Genomic DNA, 25581 nt, shown 5'->3' with positions numbered 1-25581 from the left:
ATCTGTAGTGACGCAGCTAGCCCTGCGGTGCAGTGCCTTAGACCGCTGTGCCATTCGGGAGGCTGAAAATGAAGTTTAATTTGCTACTCCATTACATGAGTTGTATTTTCTGTTAATTACCATCATCTAAATGTTATTTCTGTCAGTCTGAGCACCGGAATAGAAACCCTGACACACACATATACAGCCACACACAACCACACACACACAGCCACACACAACCACACACAACCAAACACACACAGCCACACACAACCACACACACACAACCACACAGCACACACAGCACACACACACTCGAGGCATAAGAATGATAGACAGACCCCATGGCCTCCAGCCAGGGTATAAAGCAGCGAGATCAATACCAGCAGCACATACAGACTGTAGGTTTTGTACTACAAGTGCCTGGCAATGGGTAGTACTCAATAGCTCAGTGTGTGTGCTTAGCTGCAGCTTTGTAAGGCCTATCAGGCCTATAGAGGCTGGACAGCAGCACATTTACTCAGACGATCAATGGAGAACATGCATTAGGGCTGTCCTTTGAAAAGCCTGTGCAGATCTTAAGGACCCTTCATTCTCTGCGCTGCTCTCTGCCTGTCTGCAGCACAATATAGCAGGGAATGCTAAATCAATATTTGTGATATCTCCCTGGCAGAACGAGCTGAACAAGGCTCACCTCTCCCAAATACCACATCTGACCATGAGAATATTAATCCAATACACCAGCCGACCACTCTAACAAACCAACAAGCAAGCGATACACATTCTCTGACCAACCAACAGACACACAACACACACTCACTGTGTTCTGCACTCACATACAAAAGAACATGATGGATAAAAGGCAGCACTAGCCAGTCATACTGGCTACAAGGCTGAAATGAGACGCCTCTTCTACATTCAGCCCAGCTACAAAATGACTGGATGAATTTCCACTAGTCAAATAGGGCTGGGAATTGCCAGGGACCTCACAATACGATATTATCATGATACTTACAGTTGAAGTTGGAAGTTTACATACACCTTAGCCAAATACATTTAAACTCAGTTTTTCACAATTCCTGACATTTAATCCTAGTAAAAATTCCCTGTCTTAGGTCAGTTAGGATCGCCACATTATTTTAAGAATGTGAAATGTCAGAATAATAGTAGAGAGAATGATTTATTTCAGCTTTTATTTCTTTCATCACATTCCCAGTGGGTCAGAAGATTACATACACTCAATTAGTATTTGGTAGCATTGCCTTTAAATTGTTTAACAAGCTTCCCATAATAAGTTGGGTGAATTTTGGCCCATTCCTCCTGACAGAGCTGGTGTAACTGAGTCAGGTTTGTAGGCCTCCTTGCTCGCACACACTTTTTCAGTTCTGCCCACAAATTTTCCATTGGATTGAGGTCAGGGCTTTGTGATGGCCACTCCAATACCTTGACTTTGTTGTCCTTAAGCCATTTTGCCACAATTTTGGAAGCATGCTTGGGGTCATTGTCCATTTGGAAGACCCATTTGCGACCAAGCTTTAACTTCCTGACTGATGTCTTGAGATGTTGCTTCAATATATCCAAATAAATTTCCTCCCTCGTGATGCCATCTATTTTGTGAAGTGCACCAGTCCCTCCTGCAGCAAAGCACCCCCACAACATGATGCTGCCACCCCCGTGCTTCACGGTTGGGATGGTATTCTTCGGCTTGCAAGCATCCCCCTTTTTCCTCCAAACATAACAATGGTCATTATGGCCAAACAGTTCTATTTTTGTTTCATCAGACCAGAGGAAATTCCCCGAAGAAGTACGATCTTTGTCCCCATGTGCAGTTGCAAACCTCAGTCTGGCTTTTTGTATGGCGGTTTTGGAGCAGAGGCTTCTTCCTTGCTGAGTGGCCTTTCAGGTTATGTCGATATAGGACTCGTTTTACTGTGGATATAGACACTTTTGTACCTGTTTCCTCCAGCATCTCCACAAGGTCCTTTGCTGTTGTTCTGGGATTGGTTTGCACTTTTCGCACCAAAGTACGTTCATCTCTAGAAGACAGAATGCGTCTCCTTCCTGAGCGGTATGATGGCTGCGTGGTCCCATGGTGTTTATACTTGCGTACTATTGTTTGTACAGATGAACATGGTACCTTCAGGTGTTTGGAAATTGCTCCCAATAATGAACCAGACTTGTGAAGGTCTACCATTTTTTTTTTTGAGGTCTTGGCTGATTTCTTTTGATTTCCCCGTGATGTCAAGCAAAGAGGCACTGAGTTTGAAGGTAGGCCTTGAAATACATCCACAGGTACACCTCCAATTGATTCAAATGATGTCAATTAGCCTATCAGAAGCTTCTAAAGCCATGACATCATTTTCTGGAATTTTCCAAGCTGTTTAAAGGAACAGTCAACTTAGTGTATGTATACTTCTGACCCACTGGAATTGTGATACAGTGAATTGTAATTGAAATAATCTGTCTGTAAACAATTGTTGGAAAAATGACTTGTCATGCACAAAGTAGATGTCCTAACCGACTTGCCAAAACTATAGTTTGTTAACAAGAAATGTGTGGAATGGTTTAAAAATGAGTTTTAATGACTCCAACCTAAGTCTATGTAAACTTCCGACTTCAACTGTAGGTGCCAATACAATATGTATTGTGAGTCGATTCTGTGATTTTATTGCGATTCGATGTTCCAAACATACACTGCTCAAAAAAATAAAGGGAACACTTAAACAACACAATGTAACTCCAAGTCAATCACACTTCTGTGAAATCAAACTGTCCACTTAAGAAGCAACACTGATTGACAATAAATTTCACATGCTGTTGTGCAAATGGAATAGACAACAGGTGGAAATTATAGGCAATTAGCAAGACACCCCCAATAAAGGAGTGGTTCTGCAGGTGGTGACCACAGACCACTTCTCAGTTCCTATGCTTCCTGGCTGATGTTTTGGTCACTTTTGAATGCTGGCGGTGCTTTCACTCTAGTGGTAGCATGAGACGGAGTCTACAACCCACACAAGTGACTCAGGTAGTGCAGCTCATCCAGGATGGCACATCAATGCGAGCTGTGGCAAGAAGGTTTGCTGTGTCTGTCAGTGTCCAGAGCATGGAGGCGCTACCAGGAGACAGGCCAGTACATCAGGAGACGTGGAGGAGGCCGTAGGAGGGCAACAACCCAGCAGCAGGACCGCTACCTCCGCCTTTGTGCAAGAAGGAGCAGGAGGAGCACTGCCAGAGCCCTGCAAAATGACCTCCAGCAGGCCACATGTGCATGTGTCTGCTCAAACGGTCAGAAACAGACTCCACGAGGGTGGTATGAGGGCCCGACGTCCACAGGTGGGTTGTGCTTACAGCCCAACACCGTGCAGGGCGTTTGGCATTTGCCAGAGAACACCAAGATTGGCAAATTCGCCACTGGCGCCCTGTGCTCTTCACAGATGAAAGCAGGTTCACACTGAGCACGTGACAGTCTGGAGACGTCATGGAGAACGTTCTGCTGCCTGCAACATCCTCCAGCATGACCGGTTTGGCGGTGGGTCAGTCATGGTGTGGGGTGGCATTTCTTTGGGGGGCCGCACAGCCCTCCATGTGCTCGCCAGAGGTAGCCTGACTGCCATTAGGTACCGAGATGAGATCCTCAGACCCCTTGTGAGACCATATGCTGGTGCGGTTGGCCCTGGGTTCCTCCTAATGCAAGACAATGCTAGACCTCATGTGGCTGGAGTGTGTCAGCAGTTCCTGCAAGAGGAAGGCATTGATGCTATGGACTGGCCCGCCCGTTGCCCAGACCTGAATCCAATTGAGCACATCTGGGACATCATGTCTCGCTCCATCCACCAACGCCACGTTGCACCACAGACTGTCCAGGAGTTGGCGGATGCTTTAGTCCAGGTCTGGGAGGAGATCCCTCAGGAGACCATCCGCCACCTCATCAGGAGCATGCCCAGGCGTTGTAGGGAGGTCATACAGGCACGTGGAGGCCACACACACTACTGAGCCTCATTTTGACTTGTTTTAAGGACATTACATCAGTTGGATCAGCCTGTAGTGTGGTTTTCCACTTTAATTTTGAGTGTGACACCAAATCCAGACCTCCAATTTGATTTCCATTGATAATTTTTGTGTGATTTTTTTTGTCAGCACATTCAACTATGTAAAGAAAAAAGTATTTAATAAGAATAGTTCATTCATTCAGATCTAGGATGTGTTATTTTAGTGTTCCCTTTATTTTTTTGAGCAGTGTATTTCACTCTATATGTCTGCTACAGAGGGACAAGAGAGAGCCATGAGAACTCGTTTTGATCAGTCATGGAAATAAGATAGCTGAAAACAAATTGTCTCCCCAATTTAAAAAGATGGAGAACAAGCTGTGAAGGAAAATTACTGGAGTTTTGGTGCAGGTACAACCAACTAGCGCAACAATAATATGGCGATATTGCCAATACAATATTATATATCGTCAAAAATAATATCCCTGTATGTAACTGTTTACCTTTTTCCCCCATCGCTATAGTCCAAATGCTGTATTAAAACAGTTGAATCCTCTGTAAAGTTAGTCTAGTGGGCATCAGGACTGGGGTCAATATCATATCAAGTCATTAGAAATGTACAGGGCCTTCAGAAAGTATTCACACCCCTTGACTTATTCCACATTTTGTTGTTTTACAACCTGAATTTAAAATGGATTAATGTGAAAGTGGAATTATGTTTTTTGAAATGTGTATTAGTTCATTAAAAATAAAACGCTGAAATGTTTTCAGTCAATAAGTATTCAACCCTTTTGTTATGGCAAGCCTAAATAAGTTCAGGGGTAAAAATTGCTTAACAAGTCACACATTAAGTTGCACGAACTCACTCTGTTTGCAATAAGAGTGTTTAACATGATTTTTTAATGACTACATCATCTCTATATCCCACACATACAATTATCTATAAGGTCCCTCAGTCGAGCAGTGAATTTCAAACACAGATTCAACCACAAAGACCATGGAGGTTTTCCAATGCCTCGCAAAGAAGGGCACCTATTAGTACATTTAAAAAAAAAAGCAGACATTGAATATCCTTTTGAGCATGGTTATTAATTACACTCTTCACTCTATCTCTCTCTTCACTCTCTCTCAATTCAATTCAATTCAATTCAAGGGGCTTTATTGGCATGGGAAACATGTGTTAACATTGCCAAAGCAAGTGAGGTAGATATTATACAAAAGTGAAATAAACAATACAAATTAACAGTAAACATTACACATACAGAAGTTTCAAAACAATAAAGACATTACAAATGTTATATTATATATATACAGTGTTGTAACAATGTACAAATGGTTAAAGCACACAAGTTAAAATAAATAAGCATAAATATGGGTTGTATTTACAATGGTGTTTGTTCTTCACTGGTTGCCCTTTTCTTGTGGCAACAGGTCACAAATCTTGCTGCTGTGATTTCACCCAGTAGATATGGGAGTTTATCAAAATTGGATTTGTTTTCGAATTCTTTGTGGGTCTGTGTAATCTGAGGGAAATATGTGTCTCTAATATGGTCATACATTGGGCAGGAGGTTAGGAAGTGCAGCTCAGTTTCCACCTCATTTTGTGGGCAGTGTGCACATAGCCTGTCTTCTCTTGAGAGCCATGTCTGCCTACGGCGGCCTTTCTCAATAGCAAGGCTATGCTCACTGAGTCTGTACATAGTCAAAGCTTTCCTTAAGTTTGGGTCAGTCACAGTGGTCAGGTATTCTGCCACTGTGTACTCTCTGTTTAGGGCCAAATAGCATTCTAGTTTGCTCTGTTTTTTTGTTAATTCTTTCCAATGTGTCAAGTAATTATCTTTTTGTTTTCTCATGATTTGGTTGGGTCTAATTGTGCTGTTGTCCTGGGGCTCTGTGGGGTGTGTTTGTGTTTGTGAACAGAGCCCTAGGACCAGCTTGCTTAGGGGACTCTTCTCCAGGTTCATCTCTCTGTAGGTGATGGCTTTGTTATGGAAGGTTTGGGAATCGCTTCCTTTTAGGTGGTTGTAGAATCTCTCTCTTCTCTCTCTTCACTCTATCTCTCTCTTCACTCTCTCTCTCTCTTCACTCTATCTCTCTCTTCCCTCTATCTCTCTCTTCACTCTCTCTTCTCTCTCTCTCTCTCTCTCTCTCTTCACTCTCTCTCTCTCTCTCTCTCTCTTCACTCTCTCTCTCTTCACTCTCTTCACTCTATCTCTCTCTTCACTCTATCTCTCTCTTCACTCTATCTCTCTCTTCACTCTATCTCTCTCTTCACTCTATCTCTCTCTTCACTCTATCTCTCTCTTCACTCTATCTCTCTCTTCACTCTATCTCTCTCTTCACTCTATCTCTCTCTTCACTCTATCTCTCTCTTCACTCTCTCTCTCTCTTCACTCTCTCTCTCTCTTCACTCTCTCTCTCTCTTCACTCTCTCTCTCTCTTCACTCTCTCTCTCTTCACTCTCTCTCTCTTCACTCTCTCTCTCTTCACTCTCTCTCTCTCTTCACTCTCTCTCTCTCTCTCACTCTCTTCACTCTCTCTCTCTCTTCACTCTCTCTCTCTCTCTCTCTTCACTCTATCTCTCTCTCTCTCTCTTCACTCTCTCTCTCTCTTCTCTCTCTCTCTCTCTTCTCTCTCTCTCTCTCTTCTCTCTCCACTCTCTCTCTCTCTTCACTCTCTCTCTCTCTTCACTCTCTCTCTCTCTCTCTTCACTCTCTTCACTCTCTCTCTCTCTTCACTCTCTTCACTCTATCTCTCTCTTCACTCTCTCTCCACTCTCTCTCTCTCTTCACTCTCTTCTCTCTCTTCTCTCTCTTCACTCTATCTCTCTCTTCACTCTCTCTATCTCTCTCTTCACTCTCTCTCTCTCTTCACTCTCTCTCTCTCTCTTCACTCTCTCTCTCTTCACTCTCTTCACTCTCTCTCAATTCAATTCAATTCAATTCAAGGGGCTTTATTGGCATGGGAAACATGTGTTAACATTGCCAAAGCAAGTGAGGTAGATATTATACAAAAGTGAAATAAACAATACAAATTAACAGTAAACATTACACATACAGAAGTTTCAAAACAATAAAGACATTACAAATGTTATATTATATATATACAGTGTTGTAACAATGTACAAATGGTTAAAGCACACAAGTTAAAATAAATAAGCATAAATATGGGTTGTATTTACAATGGTGTTTGTTCTTCACTGGTTGCCCTTTTCTTGTGGCAACAGGTCACAAATCTTGCTGCTGTGATGGCACACTGTGGAATTTCTCCCAGTAGATATGGGAGTTTATCAAAATTGGATTTGTTTTCGAATTCTTTGTGGGTCTGTGTAATCTGAGGGAAATATGTGTCTCTAATATGGTCATACATTGGGCAGGAGGTTAGGAAGTGCAGCTCAGTTTCCACCTCATTTTGTGGGCAGTGTGCACATAGCCTGTCTTCTCTTGAGAGCCATGTCTGCCTACGGCGGCCTTTCTCAATAGCAAGGCTATGCTCACTGAGTCTGTACATAGTCAAAGCTTTCCTTAAGTTTGGGTCAGTCACAGTGGTCAGGTATTCTGCCACTGTGTACTCTCTGTTTAGGGCCAAATAGCATTCTAGTTTGCTCTGTTTTTTTGTTAATTCTTTCCAATGTGTCAAGTAATTATCTTTTTGTTTTCTCATGATTTGGTTGGGTCTAATTGTGCTGTTGTCCTGGGGCTCTGTGGGGTGTGTTTGTGTTTGTGAACAGAGCCCTAGGACCAGCTTGCTTAGGGGACTCTTCTCCAGGTTCATCTCTCTGTAGGTGATGGCTTTGTTATGGAAGGTTTGGGAATCGCTTCCTTTTAGGTGGTTGTAGAATCTCTCTCTTCTCTCTCTTCACTCTCTCTCTCTCTTCACTCTATCTCTCTCTTCACTCTCTCTTCTCTCTCTTCTCTCTCTTCTCTCTCTCTCTCTCTCTCTCTCTCTTCACTCTCTCTCTCTCTCTCTCTCTTCACTCTCTCTCTCTCTTCACTCTCTCTCTCTCTTCACTCTCTCTCTCTCTTCACTCTCTTCACTCTCTTCACTCTATCTCTCTCTTCACTCTCTTCACTCTCTTCACTCTATCTCTCTCTTCACTCTATCTCTCTCTTCACTCTATCTCTCTCTTCACTCTCTCTCTCTATCTCTCTCTCTATCTCTCTCTAGTGAGTGTTTGTATGAGTGAGAACGAAGTGAGGGAGTGATTGAAATTAAATAAAGTGAGAAACAGAGTGAGTTGAGGCTGTCTCATTGGCAGTGCTTTTAATTGCAGTGACTGCAGTGCACTCAAATAGCCATACTAATGTGATCAGAGAATGGATCGATCCCACTCTGCTGTGCCCTTTGTTTTTGGGAGCACCTGTAAACAAGCAGCAGCTGTATGCCTATGTCTCTGTCTGAATAGCTGTCTGCTCTGCTCTGCTCTCTCTGCTCTGCACTCTCTGCTCTGCACTCTCTGCTCTGCACTCTCTGCTCTCTGCCCTGCTCTCTGCTCAGCTCTCTGCACTCTCTGCTCTGCTCTGCACTCTCTGCTCTGCACTCTCTGCTCTGCACTCTCTGCCCTGCTCTCTGCTCTGCACTCTCTGCTCTGCTCTATGCACTGCTCTCTGCTTTGCTCGCTCTGCTCTCTCTACTCTGCTCTGCACGCTCTGCTCTGCTCTCTGCACTGCTCTCTGCTTTGCTCTCTCTGCTCTGCTCTGCTCTGCACTCTCTGCTCTGCACTCTCTGCTCTCTGCACTGCTCTCTGCTTTGCTCGCTCTGCTCTCTCTACTCTGCTCTCTGCTCTTCTCTCTGCTCTGCACTCTGCTCTGCTCTCTGCTTTCTCTCTCTGCTCTGCTCTCTGCTTTGCTCTCTCTGCTCTGCTCTCTGCTTTGCTCTCTCTGCTCTCTGCTCTGCTCTCTGCTTTTCTCTCTCTGCTCTGCTCTCTGCTTTGCTCTCTCTGCTCTGCACTCTCTGCTCTGCACTCTCTGCTCTGCACTCTCTGCTCTGCACTCTCTGCTCTCTGCCCTGCTCTCTGCTCAGCTCTCTGCACTCTCTGCTCTGCTCTGCACTCTCTGCTCTGCACTCTCTGCTCTGCACTCTCTGCCCTGCTCTCTGCTCTGCACTCTCTGCTCTGCTCTATGCACTGCTCTCTGCTTTGCTCGCTCTGCTCTCTCTACTCTGCTCTGCACGCTCTGCTCTGCTCTCTGCACTGCTCTCTGCTTTGCTCTCTCTGCTCTGCTCTGCTCTGCTCTGCACTCTCTGCTCTGCACTCTCTGCTCTCTGCACTGCTCTCTGCTTTGCTCGCTCTGCTCTCTCTACTCTGCTCTCTGCTCTTCTCTCTGCTCTGCACTCTGCTCTGCACTCTGCTCTGCTCTCTGCTTTCTCTCTCTGCTCTGCTCTCTGCTTTGCTCTCTCTGCTCTGCTCTCTGCTTTGCTCTCTCTGCTCTCTGCTCTGCTCTCTGCTTTTCTCTCTCTGCTCTGCTCTCTGCTTTGCTCTCTCTGCTCTGCACTCTCTGCTCTGCTCTCTGCTTTTCTCGCTCTGCTCTGCTCTCTGCTCTGCCTGCAGACGTGGGAACTTTACTTCACTCAGTGTTCCCTTAGTGGCTTGACACCCACCACAATAGCTGTGAGAAGTGTGTCCCCATAACATCTCCTCACCCCAGCCGCCAGGTATTCTCCCTCTGTCTGTCTGTCTGTCTGTCTGTCTGTCTGTCTGTCTGTCTGTCTGTCTGTCTGTCTGTCTGTCTGTCTGTCTGTCTGTCTGTCTGTCTGTCTGTCTGTCTGTGTCTGTCTGTCTTTCTTCATGCCTAGCTAAGGAAGTGGAATCTTTACTCTGTGTCTGTCCCCAGTCCCACAACGCTCCCCATTCCAACCGCCTGGTATTTTTAACTTCTCTGTCTCCCACTTAGGCCTGTTTCTTACTATCCATCGCTCTACCTCTCTGTCCTTCATTCCGGATACTCCTATCCATTCATCACTCCTGGTGCCTTCCAAATCCTCCCTTTCCCCTCCTTCTCTTTTTTCATATATACACTACATTACCTCTCCCTATCCCACCCAAAATTGAATGGCAATGTGTTGTCTTCCTGCCCACTTCTATAGCTAACAAGACTGGGAATTGCCAGGGACCTCAGGATACGGTATTATCACGATACTTAGGTGCCAATACGATATGTATTGTGATTCTCATGATTCTATGTATTGCGATTCGATGTTACTACGATTTGATTTTTCAAACATATTTCTCACTATATACTGAGTGTACAAACATTAGGAACACCTGCTCTTTCCATGACAGACTGACCAGGTGAATCCAGGTGAAAGCCAGGATCCTTTATTGATGTCACTTGTTAAATCCACTTCAATCAGTGTAGATGAAGGTGACGAGGCAGGATAAAGAAGGATTTTTAAGCCTTGAGACAATTGAGACATGGATTGTGTATGTGTGTCATTTAGAGGGTGAATGGGCAAGACAAAAGTGCCTTGAATGAAGTATGGTAGTAGGTGCCAGGCGCACCGGTTTGTGTCAAGAACTGCAAAGCTGCTGGGTTTTTCCACACTCAACATTTTCCTGTGTGCATCTCTGTTATTATCTATGCACAGTCACTTTAATAACTCTACTTACATGTACATATTACCTCGACTAACCGGTGCCCCCACACATTGACTCTGTACCGGTACTCCTTGTATATAGCCTCGCTATTGATATTGTACTGCTGCTCTTTAATTATTTGTTACTTTTATTTCTTATTCTTATATTTTATAGTTATTTTAAACTGCAATGTTGGTTAAGGGCTTGTAAGTAAGCATTTCACTGTAAGGTCTACTACATCTGTTGTATTCGGCGCATGTGACAAAATAACATTTGATTTGAATGGTCCACCACCCAAAGACATCCTGCCAACTTGACACAACTGTGGGAAGCATTGGAGTCAACATGGGCCAGCATCCCTGTGGAACGCTTTCGACACCTTGTGGAGACCATGCCCTGATGAATTGAGGCTGTTCTGAGGGTAAAGGGAGGGTGCAACTCAATATTATGAAGGTGTTCCTAATGTTTCGTACACTCAGTGTATGTCCGCTGCAGGGAGACGAGAGAGCATACGAGAGAGCATACGAGAGAGCATACGAGAGAGCATACGAGAGAGCATGAGAGAATTCGTTTTTATCAGTCATGGGAAAAAAGTGACAAACATGTTGGCTCACTATTTAAAAAAACAAGATATAGGATGAAAAATAACGGAGTTTTAGCGCTGGAATAACCAATTAGCGCAACATAGCAATTGTTTTTTTTAATTTTTATTTTATTTATGAATCGGTACTTGGAGTCAGTGTCGCTATAGTATTGTCTAAGATAATGTAACTGTATCAATGTTTTCCCCCATCATCAATAGCCATTCTCTCCTCTTTGCTTCTATCTATCAGATCAGAAACAGAAACAATCTACTTGGGACTATCCAAATAAAGTGTTAGTCTCCTACCATCCCTCTCTCTCTCTTCCTCTCCCTGTCACGCCTTCTCCGCTTTATCTCTCCATCTCTTATTCATACGTCTGTGGCATGAAATCAGCTACATTACAAATGTTTAAACATTGACATGAAAATGGCCCATTTGCTTAATCACAGCATGAATGTCCTTTGTGTAAATTGCATGTAACACAAGAGGAACTGTAATTACCATGATCAAAACCAAAGATAATGCTTCTCTCTTCTCTCTTTATCCCTGCCCTTATACCCCATTTCCCTCAGCACTCTCCCCCACTCCCTCCCTCCATACCTCTCTCCCTCTCTCCCACTCCCTCCCTCCATACCTCTCTCCCACTCCCTCTCTCCCACTCCCTCTCTCCCACTCCCTCTCTCCCACTCCATCCCTCTCTCCCACTCCATCCCTCCCTCCATCACTCTCTCCCACTCCCCCCTGTCCCTAAGTCTCTGGCTCTCCTAAGCCCAGGCGGGCGCATCGTAAATGGCCTGTGAAATTAATAATATTAATAGTAATTGCATGTGTCCCTCTCCTTCCCTAAATAATTGAGGTATTTGCATCAGTGCCCAACATCGTGTGTGTGTGTGCCGGCTCAATCACGTGGAAAGGGTTTCAGCTCTATTCTAAAAGTGGGTGTGTGCTGTGTGTGCAGATTTGTGACTGTAGTTTAATGCTAGGCTTCTGAGGAGTACTCCATGTCTGTGGTATTAAACTAAATGAACATACTTTTGTATATATAGTGTATGTGGACACCCCTTCAAATTAGTGTATTCGACTATCAATGTCGGAGGGGCATTGACTAAATACAGTAGAATAGAATACAGTATGTACATATGAGTAAAGCAGTATGACAATATTATTAAAGTGGCCAGAGATTCCATGTCTATGTATAAAGGGCAGCAGCCTCTAAGGTGCAGGGTTGAGTAGCCGGGTGGTAGCCGGCTAGCGATGGCTATCTAACAGTCCGATGGCCTTAAGATAGAAGCTGTTTTTTGTCTCTCGGTCCCAGCTTTGATGCACCTGTACTGACCTCGCCTTCTGGATGATCTTTTTGCCGTTCTTGTGACATCGGGTGCTGTAGGTGTCCTGGAGGGCAGGCAGTGTGCCCCCGGTGATGCGTTGGGCAGACCGTACTACCCTCTGGAGAGCCCTTCGGTTGCGGGAGGTGCAGTAAGGTGGTGATACAGCCCAACAGAAGGCTGTTTTGCCTTCTTCACCACACTGTCTGTATGGGTGGACAAATTCAGATTGTCAGTGATGTGTACGCCGAGGAACTTGAAGCTTTCCACCTTCACCACTGCGGTCCCGTCGATGTGGATAGGGAGGTGCTCCCTCTGCTGTTTCCTGAAGTCCACGATCAGCTCCTTCGTTTTGTTGACATTGAGGGAGAGGTTGTTTTCCTGGCACCACTCCGCCAGGGCCCTCACCTCCTCCATGTAGGCTTTCTCGTTATTGTTGGTAATCAGGCCTACCACTGTTGTGTCGTCTGCAAACTTAATGATTGAGTTGGAGGCGTGCGTGGTCACGCAGTCATGGGTAAACAGGGAGTACAGGAGGGGGCTGAGCACGCACCCATGTGGGGCCCCAGTGTTGAGGATCAGCGGTGTGGAGATGTTGTTTCCTACCTTCACCACCTGTGTCAGGAAGTCCAGGACCCAGTTGCACAGGGTGGGGGTGAGACCCAGGGCCTCAAGCTTAATGATGAGCTTGGAGGGTACTATGGTGTTAAATGCTGAACTATAGTCAATGAACAGCATTCTTACATAGGTATTCCTCTTGTCCAGATGGGATAGGGCAGTGTGCAGTGTTATGGCGATCGTCTGTGGCCCTATTGGGGCAGTAAGCAAATTGAAGTGGGTCAAGGGTGACAGGTAAGGTGGAGGTGTTATGATCCTTGACTAGTCTCTCAAAGCACTTCATGATGACATAAGTAACACTATGGGGCGATAGTCATTTAGTTCAGTTACCATTGCTTTTTTGGGTTTAGGAACAATGGTGGACATCTTGAACAAGTGGGGACAGCAGACTGGGATAGGGAGAGATTGTATATGTCCGCAAACATTTCTTGCCAGCTTGACTGTGCATGCTCTGAGGACGCGGCCAGGGATGCCGTCTGGGCGGTAGCCTTGCGAGGGTTAACATGCTTAAATGTTTTGTTCATGTTGACCATGTGGAACGAGAGCCCACAGTCCTTGGGAGCGGGCCGTGTCGGTGGCACTGTGTTATCCTCAAAGTGGGTGTCCGCGACGTGACTGATTTTCCTTTTGTAATCCGTGATTGTCTGTAGACCCTGCCATATAGTGGAAACGTCTAGGAGCAACAACGGCTCAGCCGCGAAGTGGTAGGCCAAACAAGCTCACAGAACAGGACCGCTGAAGCGCGTAGCGCATAAAAATAATCTGTACTCTGTTGCAACACTCACTACCGAGTTCCAAACTGCCTCTGGAAGCAACGGCAGCACAACAACTGTTCGTCTGGAGCTTCATGAAATGGGTTTCTATGGCCGAGCAGCCGCACACAAGCCTAAGATCACAATGCCGAGCGTCGGCTGGAGTGGTGTAAAGCTCGCCGTCATTGTACTCTGGAGCAGTGGAAATGCGTTCTCTGGAGTGATGAATCACGATTCACCATCTGGCAGTCTGACGGACAAATCTGGGTTTGGCGGATGCAAGGAGAACGCTACCTACACCGAATGCATAGTGCCAACTGTAATGTTTGGTGGAGGAAGGATAATGGTCCTTTGGCCCTTTGTTCCAGTGAAGGGAAATCTTAACCCAAACTTTGTGGCTACAGTTTGGGAAAGGCCTTTTCCTGTTTAAGCATGACAATGCCCCTGTGCACAAAGCGAGGTCCACACAGAAATGGTTTATAAAGATCGTTGTGAACGAACTTGACTGGCCTGGACAGAGCCCTGACCTCAACCCCATCGAATTCTTTGGGATGAATTGGAACGCCGAATGCGAGCCAGACCTAATCGCCAACTAATGCTCTTGTGGCTGAATGGAAGCAAGTCCCAAAAGCAATGTTCCTACATCTAGCGGAAAGCCTTCCCAGAAGAGTGGAGGCTGTTATAGCAGCAATGTTCCTACATCTAGTGGAAAGCCTTCCCAGAAGAGTGGAGGTTGTTATAGCAGCAATGTTCCGACATCTAGTGGAAAGCCTTCCCAGAAGAGTGGAGGTTGTTATAGCAGCAATGTTCCTACATCTAGTGGAAAGCCTTCCCAGAAGAGTGGAGGTTGTTGTAGCAGCAATGTTCCGACATCTAGAGGAAAGCCTTCCCAGAAGAGTGGAGGTTGTTATAGCAGCAATGTTCCGACATCTAGTGGAAAGCCTTCCCAGAAGAGTGGAGGTTGTTATAGCAGCAATGTTCCTACATCTAGTGGAAAGCCTTCCCAGAAGAGTGGAGGTTGTTATAGCAGCAATGTTCCGACATCTAGTGGAAAGCCTTCCCAGAAGAGTGGAGGTTGTTATAGCAGCAATGTTCCTACATCTAGTGGAAAGCCTTCCCAGAAGAGTGGAGGTTGTTATAGCAGCAATGTTCCTACATCTAGTGGAAAGCCTTCCCAGAAGAGTGGAGGTTGTTATAGCAGCAATGTTCCTACATCTAGTGGAAAGCCTTCCCAGAAGAGTGGAGGTTGTTGTAGCAGCAATGTTCCTACATCTAGTGGAAAGCCTTCCCAGAAGAGTGGAGGTTGTTGTAGCAGCAATGTTCCTACATCTAGTGGAAAGCCTTCCCAGAAGAGTGGAGGTTGTTGTAGCAGCAATGTTCCTACATCTAGTGGAAAGCCTTCCCAGAAGAGTGGAGGTTGTTATAGCAGCAATGTTCCGACATCTAGTGGAAAGCCTTCCCAGAAGAGTGGAGGTTGTTGTAGCAGCAATGTTCCTACATCTAGTGGAAAGCCTTCCCAGAAGAGTGGAGGTTGTTGTAGCAGCAATGTTCCTACATCTAGTGGAAAGCCTTCCCAGAAGAGTGGAGGTTGTTGTAGCAGCAATGTTCCTACATCTAGTGGAAAGCCTTCCCAGAAGAGTGGAGGTTGTTGTAGCAGCAATGTTCCTACATCTAGTGGAAAGCCTTCCCAGAAGAGTGGAGGTTGTTGTAGCAGCAATGTTCCTACATCTAGTGGAAAGCCTTCCCAGAAGAGTGGAGGTTGTTGTAGCAGCACAGACCAACTCCATCTTAATACCCATGATTTTGGAATGAGATGTTCAACGAGCACATACTTTAGGTCTTGTAGTGTGTTAAATGATTAATCCTTACCTGGCTTTGTCTCCCTGCAGTCCCTATAGACTCCACAGCAGGCATTAAGATGCTGTATGTGTTTGTGGATATCCAGATGGACAACGCACACTTTCTGGACACGGTCAAGTTCAACTTCCCCCCTGGACACTCTCTGGCACTCGTCAGCACTATCCAGTTTGTGGCTGCACTGCAGGTATGTGTGTGTGTGTGTGTGTGTGTGTACGTGCATCTTTGGTGTGTGGGGGACTGTGTGTGCATCTAACCCTATGTGTACATGTACAGTTTAAGCCTAGCCTACATGCTGCATACATAGAAGAGCTCTGCGCCTGTGTGAGCCAACCTCCTGCCTGCCTCTTGAAGTTCAGTTCAAGTGTGGGTTTGAAAACCCAGCTGCAGTTATTTTGGACTTGAAAGAAGGAGTGAACTTGTGAAATCTCAGATCATGTATCTGCAGCTCATCTCAGGCCTTTACATAAGCAGTTATAGATCCACAGTAGAGCTAGCTACCTCCTCCGTCTCCTCTCTGCTGCTCTCCTCTCCTCTGTCAGTACATGACCAACACTAGGTCCCTGCTAATGTAACCAGTGTTATTGATACATTCTGACATGCTGATGTGTGTGTCATGTTTTTGTTGTGTGTTGGGGCGGTTTGGGTGTGTGTGTGTCATATTTAGTTTTTTGTTTGGGCAGTTGCTGTGAGTGTGTGTATGCCTCTTGCTCACTCGCTCACAGCTCACGGTGTGTGTAGGTCATCCAACATGGAGTAGAGAGTCATCAGGTCAGCGTCTATGTTCCCTGTTTACCTCCAACTGAAAAGAGCACATTACTCTCCGCCCCCGAGCATGCTGCTGCTTCTTTCTTGCATAAATTGCTGGCACTCGCTCTCAGCGTCTTACTGTGTGTGAAAAGAGAAAAAGTAGATGTTATTTTATATCTATCAATGGTTGTTTGTCTCTTCCCCTCCCCCCAGGCGGTGAGTGCAGCTCTGAGGCCAGAGTATGAGGTGGTGGTTCCCCAGTGTCGTCCCCTGTCCCCTGGAGAGATCCTAGGGTGCACCTCCCCCCGCCTCGACCGAAACGTCAACTCCATCATGTGAGTGACTCAGCCTTTATCATTGTAAACCCATCCTATTCTCAGCCTCTGTCAGACCTACCTTACACAGTCAGACTGTCAGACCTACCTTACACAGTCAGACTGTCAGACCTACCTTACACAGTCAGACTGTCAGACCTACCTTACACAGTCAGACTGTCAGACCTACCTTACACAGTCAGACTGTCAGACCTACCTTACACAGTCAGACTGTCAGACCTACCTTACACAGTCAGACTGTCAGACCTACCTTACACAGTCAGACTGTCAGACCTACCTTACACAGTCAGACTGTCAGACCTACCTTACACAGTCAGACTGTCAGACCTACCTTACACAGTCAGACTGTCAGACCTACCTTACACAGTCAGACTCTCAGACCTAGCTTACACTGTCAGACTCTCAGACCTAGCTTACACTGTCAGACTGTCAGACCTAGCTTACACTGTCAGACTGTCAGACCTACCTTACACTGTCAGACTGTCAGACCTACCTTACACTGTCAGACTGTCAGACCTACCTTACACTGTCAGACTGTCAGACCTACCTTACACTGTCAGACTGTCAGACCTACCTTACACTGTCAGACTGTCAGACCTACCTTACACTGTCAGACTGTCAGACCTACCTTACACTGTCAGACTGTCAGACCTACCTTACACTGTCAGACTGTCAGACCTACCTTACACTGTCAGACTGTCAGACCTACCTTACACTGTCAGACTGTCAGACCTACCTTACACTGTCAGACTGTCAGACCTACCTTACACTGTCAGACTGTCAGACCTACCTTACACTGTCAGACTGTCAGACCTACCTTACACTGTCAGACTGTCAGACCTACCTTACACTGTCAGACTGTCAGACCTACCTTACACAGTCAGACTGTCAGACCTACCTTACACTGTCAGACTGTCAGACCTACCTTACACTGTCAGACTGTCAGACCTCCAGTATATTACACAGGTTCTGTCATACAGTACCTTCCCACCCAACACTTCCCCAGACATTGTTAAACATACCTTCCCCATCCTCGCTCCCTGACTCTGTCATCTACCTGCTAGTGTTGCCACGATACCAGATTTTTTACTTTGATACCAGGTTTAGTATCATGATACCGAAACGGTACTTAATACCAAAACAATACTAGATACCAAAACAATACTAGATACCAAAACAATACTAGATACCAAAACAATACTTGATACCAAAACAATACTTGATACCAAAACAATACTAGATACCAAAACAATACTAGATACCAAAACAATACTTGATACCAAAACAATACTTGATACCAAAACAAATACCAAAACAATACTAGATGCCAAAACAATACTAGATGCCAAAACAATACTAGATGCCAAAACAATACTTGATACCAAAACAATACTTGATACCAAAACAAATACCAAAACAATACTAGATGCCAAAACAATACTTGATACCAAAACAATACTTGATACCAAAACAATACTTGGTACCAAAACAAATACCAAAACAATACTAGATGCCAAAACAATACTTGATACCAAAACAATACTTGATACCAAAACAAATACCAAAGCAATACTAGATGCCAAAACAATACTAGATGCCAAAACAATACTAGATGCCAAAACAATACTAGATGCCAAAACAATACAACTGCAAAAAAAGAAAGCTAAAGTCACGGAATAAACACTGGGCTTTATTTATTTAAACATTAAACAATATGTTGAACTAATAAAATAACAAATAGAAATATCTTCTATTCTATGGTACATTTCTTTCTAAAATACTACACCAGATTAAGTAACAGGCGAATACCTTCATTGTTCATTATGCAAAACCACATCGGAGACTATATAATTGTACAATTACATGTAAACTGTTTTAAAATGTAATTTGATACGTATCAGGGATAATTTGCTCATCTTTGGACATAATATTGGATTCATTAGACGTTTGATTCATTATTCATTACAGCTAAATAATGTAATGTATTAAATAAATAGTTTTAGTTCCAAAACGACAAAAATACATTGAAGTTCATTTCTAAGGCCTCTACAATGCCATCAGAAAGTATTCAGACCCCTTGACCTTTTTTCACATTTTGTTACGTTACAGCTTTATTCTAAAATTGATCAATTGGAGAACGTTGTTTTTGTATGTCCTTTTGGAACTAAACCTACCTTGCATTGCTTTGTAACACCTTTTGCTTAGTTGTTTCGGTGGTCTGGCACTCATCTGCTCTGTAATCAAAGATGACTTTCTAATTGTAATTCGTTACATTTACTAGTTAAGAAACACACCTGTCTATATAAGGTCCCACAGTTGAAAGTGCATGTCAGAGCAAAAACCAAGCCATGAGGTCCAAGGATATGTCCGTGGAGCTCCGAGACAGGATTGTGTCGATGCACCGTTTCTAAAAACCTGTTTTGGCTTTGTCATTATGAGGTATTGTGTGTAGATTGATGAAGGGAGAAAAAGTAAGTCCTTTTAGAATAAGGCTGTAATTTAACAAAATGTGAAAAAAGTCAAGGAGTCTGAATACTTTCCGAATGCACGGTATTTTTTGTTGGTGACACTTTGATATCTCGATAATTTGCAGCTGTTTAAGTCTTTCAACATTTGAATTAGATTGAGCAATACAAGCCCCACTCGTGGATATAACTCGTCTTAGACAGTATGGAGTACAATACCACAGAGAAGTTTACAAGAGAGGAACTCCATCAATCATTTATTCTATTGGCTGGGAACCGCACTATATGCAGCTGTTGCAAGAGCACATTTTTCACTGGCTGTCCACTGATCACAAAAACAACGATTTATGGTCAATTTAAACTTCTTCAACCATTATTGGGTTAAATACACATATACATTTGTGAACAGCCATTTACAAAAACCACAATCTGTAATAGCTAAGAGAGCAGCAGTGTGATTCTTATCAATGCCCTATGTAGATAACGTATCAACAATTAGTGAATGTCCCGTATCGCCCGTAGGCTACACCACTGCTGCCGTCCTTCCCTCCAAGCGTTTATTCAAGCTGGATAATCTTTGGATGAAGACAGCAGTCGAACCATTGGAAGACACATCTTGGACTGTAGCCTACAAAAGCCTATTCCTGCTATTCTCCCACAATCCATCAAACATATTTGATGTGTCATCATAGTGGTCTCTGACTTGTGGTCAAAGTCGCTCAGGCAGACCAATTTAAACTTGACCAATTTAAAATGCTGATTTGAATTTCATTGAGATAACAGAAAGGCGTCAAATATGTTTTTTCTCGCAAAAGTCCTTTCGGAATTTAAAAGTAATCCTACAAGTAATCTTCTAGTTTTTCAAAAGTATCTGTAATCTGATTACAATATATTTGCTGGTTACGTAACAGATTAGTTATAAAAAAAATTGTAATCCATTACTCCCTAATCCTGCCTACGACCTGCTCATACACGCTAACAGGCTCAGGCGACAGCGCGGAGTGCGGCTCTGCATGTACTTACAGTGAGTACACACAGAAAACGTCCCCAGTGTATTGACATAGACACACAGTCGTATGCATTTCAAGATATAGTGGGTTCCTAATAATACCCATGCTGTACTTATGATCCCCACACACCCTTCCCAGTGTATGGGATCAGAGTGGCCAGATAAAAAGAGGAGAGACAGCCAGTACAGGAAAACAGCCTGGTCCCACAGGAGAGGAAAGCCATGTCAGGGGGATGTTTGTACTTCGCCCACTAATTTAAAGTGGAGTGTCTTTGATGTGTGTGTAGGGGTGGATGGGGGTGAGATGGGAGAAATAATTGATTACCTTGCCTGATAATTAGCTCCCTGAGTGTCTCTCTCTCTCTGGCTCACCCTCTCTCTCTCTGGCTCACCCTCTCTCTCTCTGGCTCACCCTCTCTCTCTCTGGCTCACCCTCTCTCTCTCTGGCTCACCCTCTCTCTCTCTGGCTCACCCTCTCTCTCTCTGGCTCACCCTCTCTCTCTCTGGCTCACCCTCTCTCTGGCTCGCCCTCTCTCTGGCTCGCCCTCTCTCTCTCTGGCTCGCCCTCTCTCTATCTGGCTCGCCCTCTCTCTATCTGGCTCGCCCTCTCTCTATCTGGCTCGCCCTCTCTCTCTCTGGCTCTCCCTCTCTCTCTCTGGCTCTCTCTCTCTCTCTCTGGCTCTCCCTCTCTCTCTCTGGCTCTCCCTCTCTCTCTCTGGCTCTCCCTCTCTCTCTCTGGCTCTCCCTCTCTCTCTCTGGCTCTCCCTCTCTCTCTCTCTCTGGCTCGCCCTCTCTCTCTCTCTCTCGCTCGCCCTCTCTCTCTCTCTCTGGCTCGCCCTCTCTCTCTCTCTCTCTCTGGCTCTCTCTCTCTCTCTCTCTCTCTCTGGCTCTCTCTCTCTCTGGCTCTCCCTCTCTCTCTCTCTCTGGCTCTCTCTCTCTCTGGCTCTCTCTCTCTCTCTCTCTCTCTCTCTCTCTCTCTCTCTCTCTCTCTCTCTGGCTCTCTCTCTCTCTCTGGCTCTCTCTCTCTCTCTCTCTCTCTCTCTCTCTCGCTCTCTCTCTCTCTCTCTCTCTGGCTCTCCCTCTCTCTCTCTCTCTCTCTCTCTCTCTCTGGCTCTCCCTCTCTCTCTCTCTCTCGCTCTGGCTCGCCCTCTCTCGCTCTGGCTCGCCCTCTCTCGCTCTGGCTCGCCCTCTCTCCATCTCTCCCCTTCTCACTGCCCCTCTCTCTCTCCCCCTCCCCCTCCCTCTCCATCTCTTTCTCTCCTCTTGTCAGTGGCTCTGAGGGGCAGGTTACAACCAGCTCATACCTGTGTACAGAACAGTACAGACACTGGAAACGGTAAACCAGCAGGAGGCGTCAACAAATATAATAGTCAGTAATAATGGATAGAAATCAGGGCTGTTGAAGAATCATGGTCCATTACATTTCACTTCTTTCATTTTTATTTGCATATACCGGTAGATTTGTCATTTATGAATAGTTTGAAATATCTCTCAGCCTCCATACTGTCTCTCATAAGTCACCTAAATGCTCTTATTGTGTTTAACCATTATTTATAAAAGTGCATCGGAGGGACTTATTGCTGCGATATCTATTATGTAGAAGTTGAAATGACTTTAGTTGAGTGTATGTGGGATGAGTGATGGTATATTAGTCTCTGAGACGCCATGTCTTTAATACGTTACAGCACCTACAGTTGAAGTAGGAAGTTTACATACACTTAGGTTGGAGTCATTAAAACTCGTTTTTCAACCACTCCACACATTTCTTGTTAACAAACTATAATTTTGGCAAGTCGGTTCGGACATCTACTTTGTGCATGACATAAGTCTTTTTTCCAACAATTGTTTACAGATTATTTCACTTATAATTCACTATCACAATTCCAGTGGGTCAGAAGTTTACATACACTAAGTTGACTGTTCCTTTAAACAGCATGGCAAATTCCAGAAAATTATGTCATGGCTTTAGAAGCTTCTGATAGGCTAATTGACATCATTTGAATCAATTGGAGGTGTACCTGTGGATGTATTTCAAGGCCTACCTTCAAACTCAGTGCATCTTTGCTTGACATCATGGGAAAATCAAAAGAAATCATAAAAAAAATGGTCGACCTCCACAAGTCTGGTTCATCCTTGGAAGCAATTTCTAAACACCTGAAGGTACCACGTTCATCTGTACCAACAATAGTACGCAAGTATAAACACCATGGGACCACACAGCCGTCATACCGCTCAGGAAGGAGACTCATTCTGTTTCCAGAGATGAACGTACTTTGGTGCGAAAAGTGCAAATCAATCCCAGAACCGCAGCAAAAGACCTTGTGAAGATTCTGGAGGAAACAGGTACAAAATTATCTATATCCACAGTAAAATGAGTCCTATATCAACATAACCTGAAAGGCCGCTCAGCAAGGAAGAAGAAACTGCTCCAAAGCCGCCATAAAAAAGCCAGACTACGGTTTGCAACTGCACATGGAGACAAAGATCGTATTTTTTGGAGAAATGTTTTGTGGTTTGATGAAACAAAAATGGAACTGTTTGGCCATAATGACCATCGTTATGTTTGGAGGAAAAAGGGTGAGGCTTGCAAGCCGAAGGACACCATCCCAACCGTGAACCACGGGGGATGCAGCATCATGTTGTGGGGGTGCTTTGCTGCAGGAGGGTCTGGTGCACTTCACAAAATAGATGACATCATGAGGTAGGAAAATTATGTGGATATATTGAAGCATCATTTCAAGACATCAGTCGGGAAGTTAAATCTTGGTCGCAAATGGTTCTTCCAAATGGACAATGACCCCAAGCATACTTCCAAAGTTGTAGAAAAATGGCTTAAGGACAACAAAGTCAAGGTATTGGAGTGGCCATCACAAAGCCCTGACCTCAATCCTATAGAAAATGTGTGGGTAGAACTGAAAAGGTGTGTGCGAGCAAGGAGGCCTACAAACCTGACTCAGTTACACCAGCTCTGTCAGGAGGAATGGGCCAAAATTCACCCAGCTTATTGTGAGAAGCTTGTGGAAGGCTACCCAAAACGTTTTACCCAAGTTAAACAATTTAAAGGCAATGCTACTGTTGGATTCAACATTTTGAACTTTGAGATATTAAATAAATGATAGAGAAGCATAGAATATGAGAAGTGAAAGAGACTGGGTTTTATGTCAGAAGGTAATGGTTCTATGTAGAAAGACAGATGGCTTTGGAATGTGTTGGGTGGACGGGAGGAGAGCAACGTGTTGATATAGGGGAGACAGATGGACATCTTTGGATTAGGTGAAGGATGTGAGGTCAGATCCCCTGAAGGGAGTAATAAGGGTTTGGTATCCTGTTACTCTTTTCCTGTATAACCATAACATGTAAGGTTTGGAGAGAATGAGTGTCTTAAGTGGGAGATATATATATATATATCTGTGATGGGAGAAATGTTGGGTTGTCTGAATTACAGCTGTATGGATCCTTTGGGATAGAAATAAACTTGGTTAAAGCTTCTCTAGTGTCCGTGAGTTACTTACTCTGAAAAATAAGAACCTAACACTACCAAATACTTAATGAGTGTATGTAAACTTCTGACCCACTGGGAATGTGATGAAAAAAATAAAAGCTGAAATAAATCATTCTCTACTATTATTCTGACATTTCACATTCTTAAAATAAAGTGATGATCCTAACTGACCTAAGACAGGGAATTTTTACAAGGATTAAATGTCAGGAATTGTGAAACACTGAGTTTAAATGTATTTGGCTAAGGTGTATGTAAACTTCCGACTTCAACTGTATGTGATTCCAGTAATTAAGAGAAGTATGTTAAAATGGCTTTAGAGCAGCTATAGGAATATCAGTAGTATCATAGGCTCCCAGTTCTACTCCTCACTCCTAGCTCTCCTCTCTCAGACCCTGCTGCTAATGTCTGCAGACATTAAGAGCAGAATCAGTGTGCTGATGCATAATGCAGGACATACAGCACAGTGTTCACCATTATAGCACAGCAGCACTCAGCTCTTCTACAAAGGACAATGCAATATGAATGATAGGATAACAAAGGCCCTCATGAGCGCTATCCTCTTAAAGCAGAGAAACACATGCAGGGTGTGATGTTGAAAAGCAGGAGGCTCATTGTAGCTAGTGTGATTATAGGGACACCTTGGATATTATTGCAAAGCAAAGCGCCCGGCCCTGGGCACAATAGTCATCATTCGTTTTTTTATTTGCTCCTCGGCTCCAAGTTACCCTGCTTTTTACCCTTTACCCTTACACACAGATGCATGCATGCTTACACACACACACACATCCCCCACGGACACACACACACACACATCCCCCACGGACACAATCTAGTCACAATCAGTGACTGGGTCTGTGCTTGTTAGTGATGTGTGGGCCAGCTGTTTGTTCACCCATACCCATCCGCAATTGCTAATAAAACATCTGCAACCTCCCAACTAAATGTGTTAAACCTAACATTTCAGGCATACATTTGTTTTTTTTTAAGCCTAATCTGGTTCTGTTTATAATTGTGGACATTTTGGTAGGCTATTTGTTAGTCTGTAATTAGATACATGCTGCTTCTCTTGTCCTAGAAGACTAAATAAACCCTTGCTCACCAGAAAATGTCATACATCGATAGAATGAATGCTTCAATCTAGTTGACATCGGTCAAATTTTCTCTTTCATCTCTGCTTCTCTCATGCAGCCAAACGTTTAGGGACTGGGGAGAAAATGCAGTAATGCCAAAATTTCCAAATTACATCAGTTTGCCCGGTTTGAAGGGAATTAAATCCTGTGAAAACGACCCAACATGTTTCTGACAAGATTTCAGGTTGGCTTGCATGCGTACTTTTGTGGTTGAAATACAATCAGCTTTTATGATGCTGATAAAGATAGTACCTTTACAGATGGTCCCTAACCTTAAATTCATTCTCTCAAGATGCTGTTCCTGAGTCACATTACATTTGGTGTATCATTTTCCTGCAATATCTGCTTAATTCTTCAGGAGTTAATATTATATTAGGCTATGTGAGAGGTTATAGACCAGGGATGGGCAACTCCCCCCCCCCCCCCCCCCTCCCCCAATCTTTTGTAGGCCTGCGTATCAAATGATTTGTTCAGATGGAGGTTAGAAAAGTATAATACACAAAGTGCAGTTTTTAAATTTGGTTAACATTTGTTTAGCAGTTTTTCTGTCAGTCACTGTCAGTCACTCAATTAGCCCATGTCAGCTAAACATTATTGATTGGTAAGTTAGTCTAGCGGCCAGCTATCTAAACTTAGTAATCATGGTCGAATTACTGACTGGGGTGGGCCCCTATTGATTTTGTTAGTCACTCATTAAAAACTGCAAACATTT

At 44.3% G+C, this 25581-nt stretch overlaps 1 protein-coding gene across 3 annotated transcripts in view; it reads left to right on the top strand.

Annotated features, from left to right (window-relative positions):
• Nucleotides 1–25581, top strand: part of dph1 (diphthamide biosynthesis 1) — a 104538-nt gene that overhangs the window by 52224 nt on the left and 26733 nt on the right. For all 3 annotated transcript variants that reach the window (XM_038961241.1, XM_038961240.1, XM_038961239.1), the window contains exons 5-6: nucleotides 15711–15865; nucleotides 16642–16763. In XM_038961241.1, coding sequence (XP_038817169.1) covers nucleotides 15711–15865; nucleotides 16642–16763 — 277 coding nt within the window. The remainder of the gene's footprint in view (nucleotides 1–15710; nucleotides 15866–16641; nucleotides 16764–25581) is intronic.

This window comes from Salvelinus namaycush, chromosome 23 (genome assembly GCF_016432855.1).
Source record: "Salvelinus namaycush isolate Seneca chromosome 23, SaNama_1.0, whole genome shotgun sequence".
NCBI classification, from domain to species: Eukaryota; Metazoa; Chordata; class Actinopteri; order Salmoniformes; family Salmonidae; genus Salvelinus; species Salvelinus namaycush.
The sequence above is the reverse complement of the archived record's forward strand: the minus strand, read 5'-3'. Positions and strand labels throughout refer to the sequence as shown.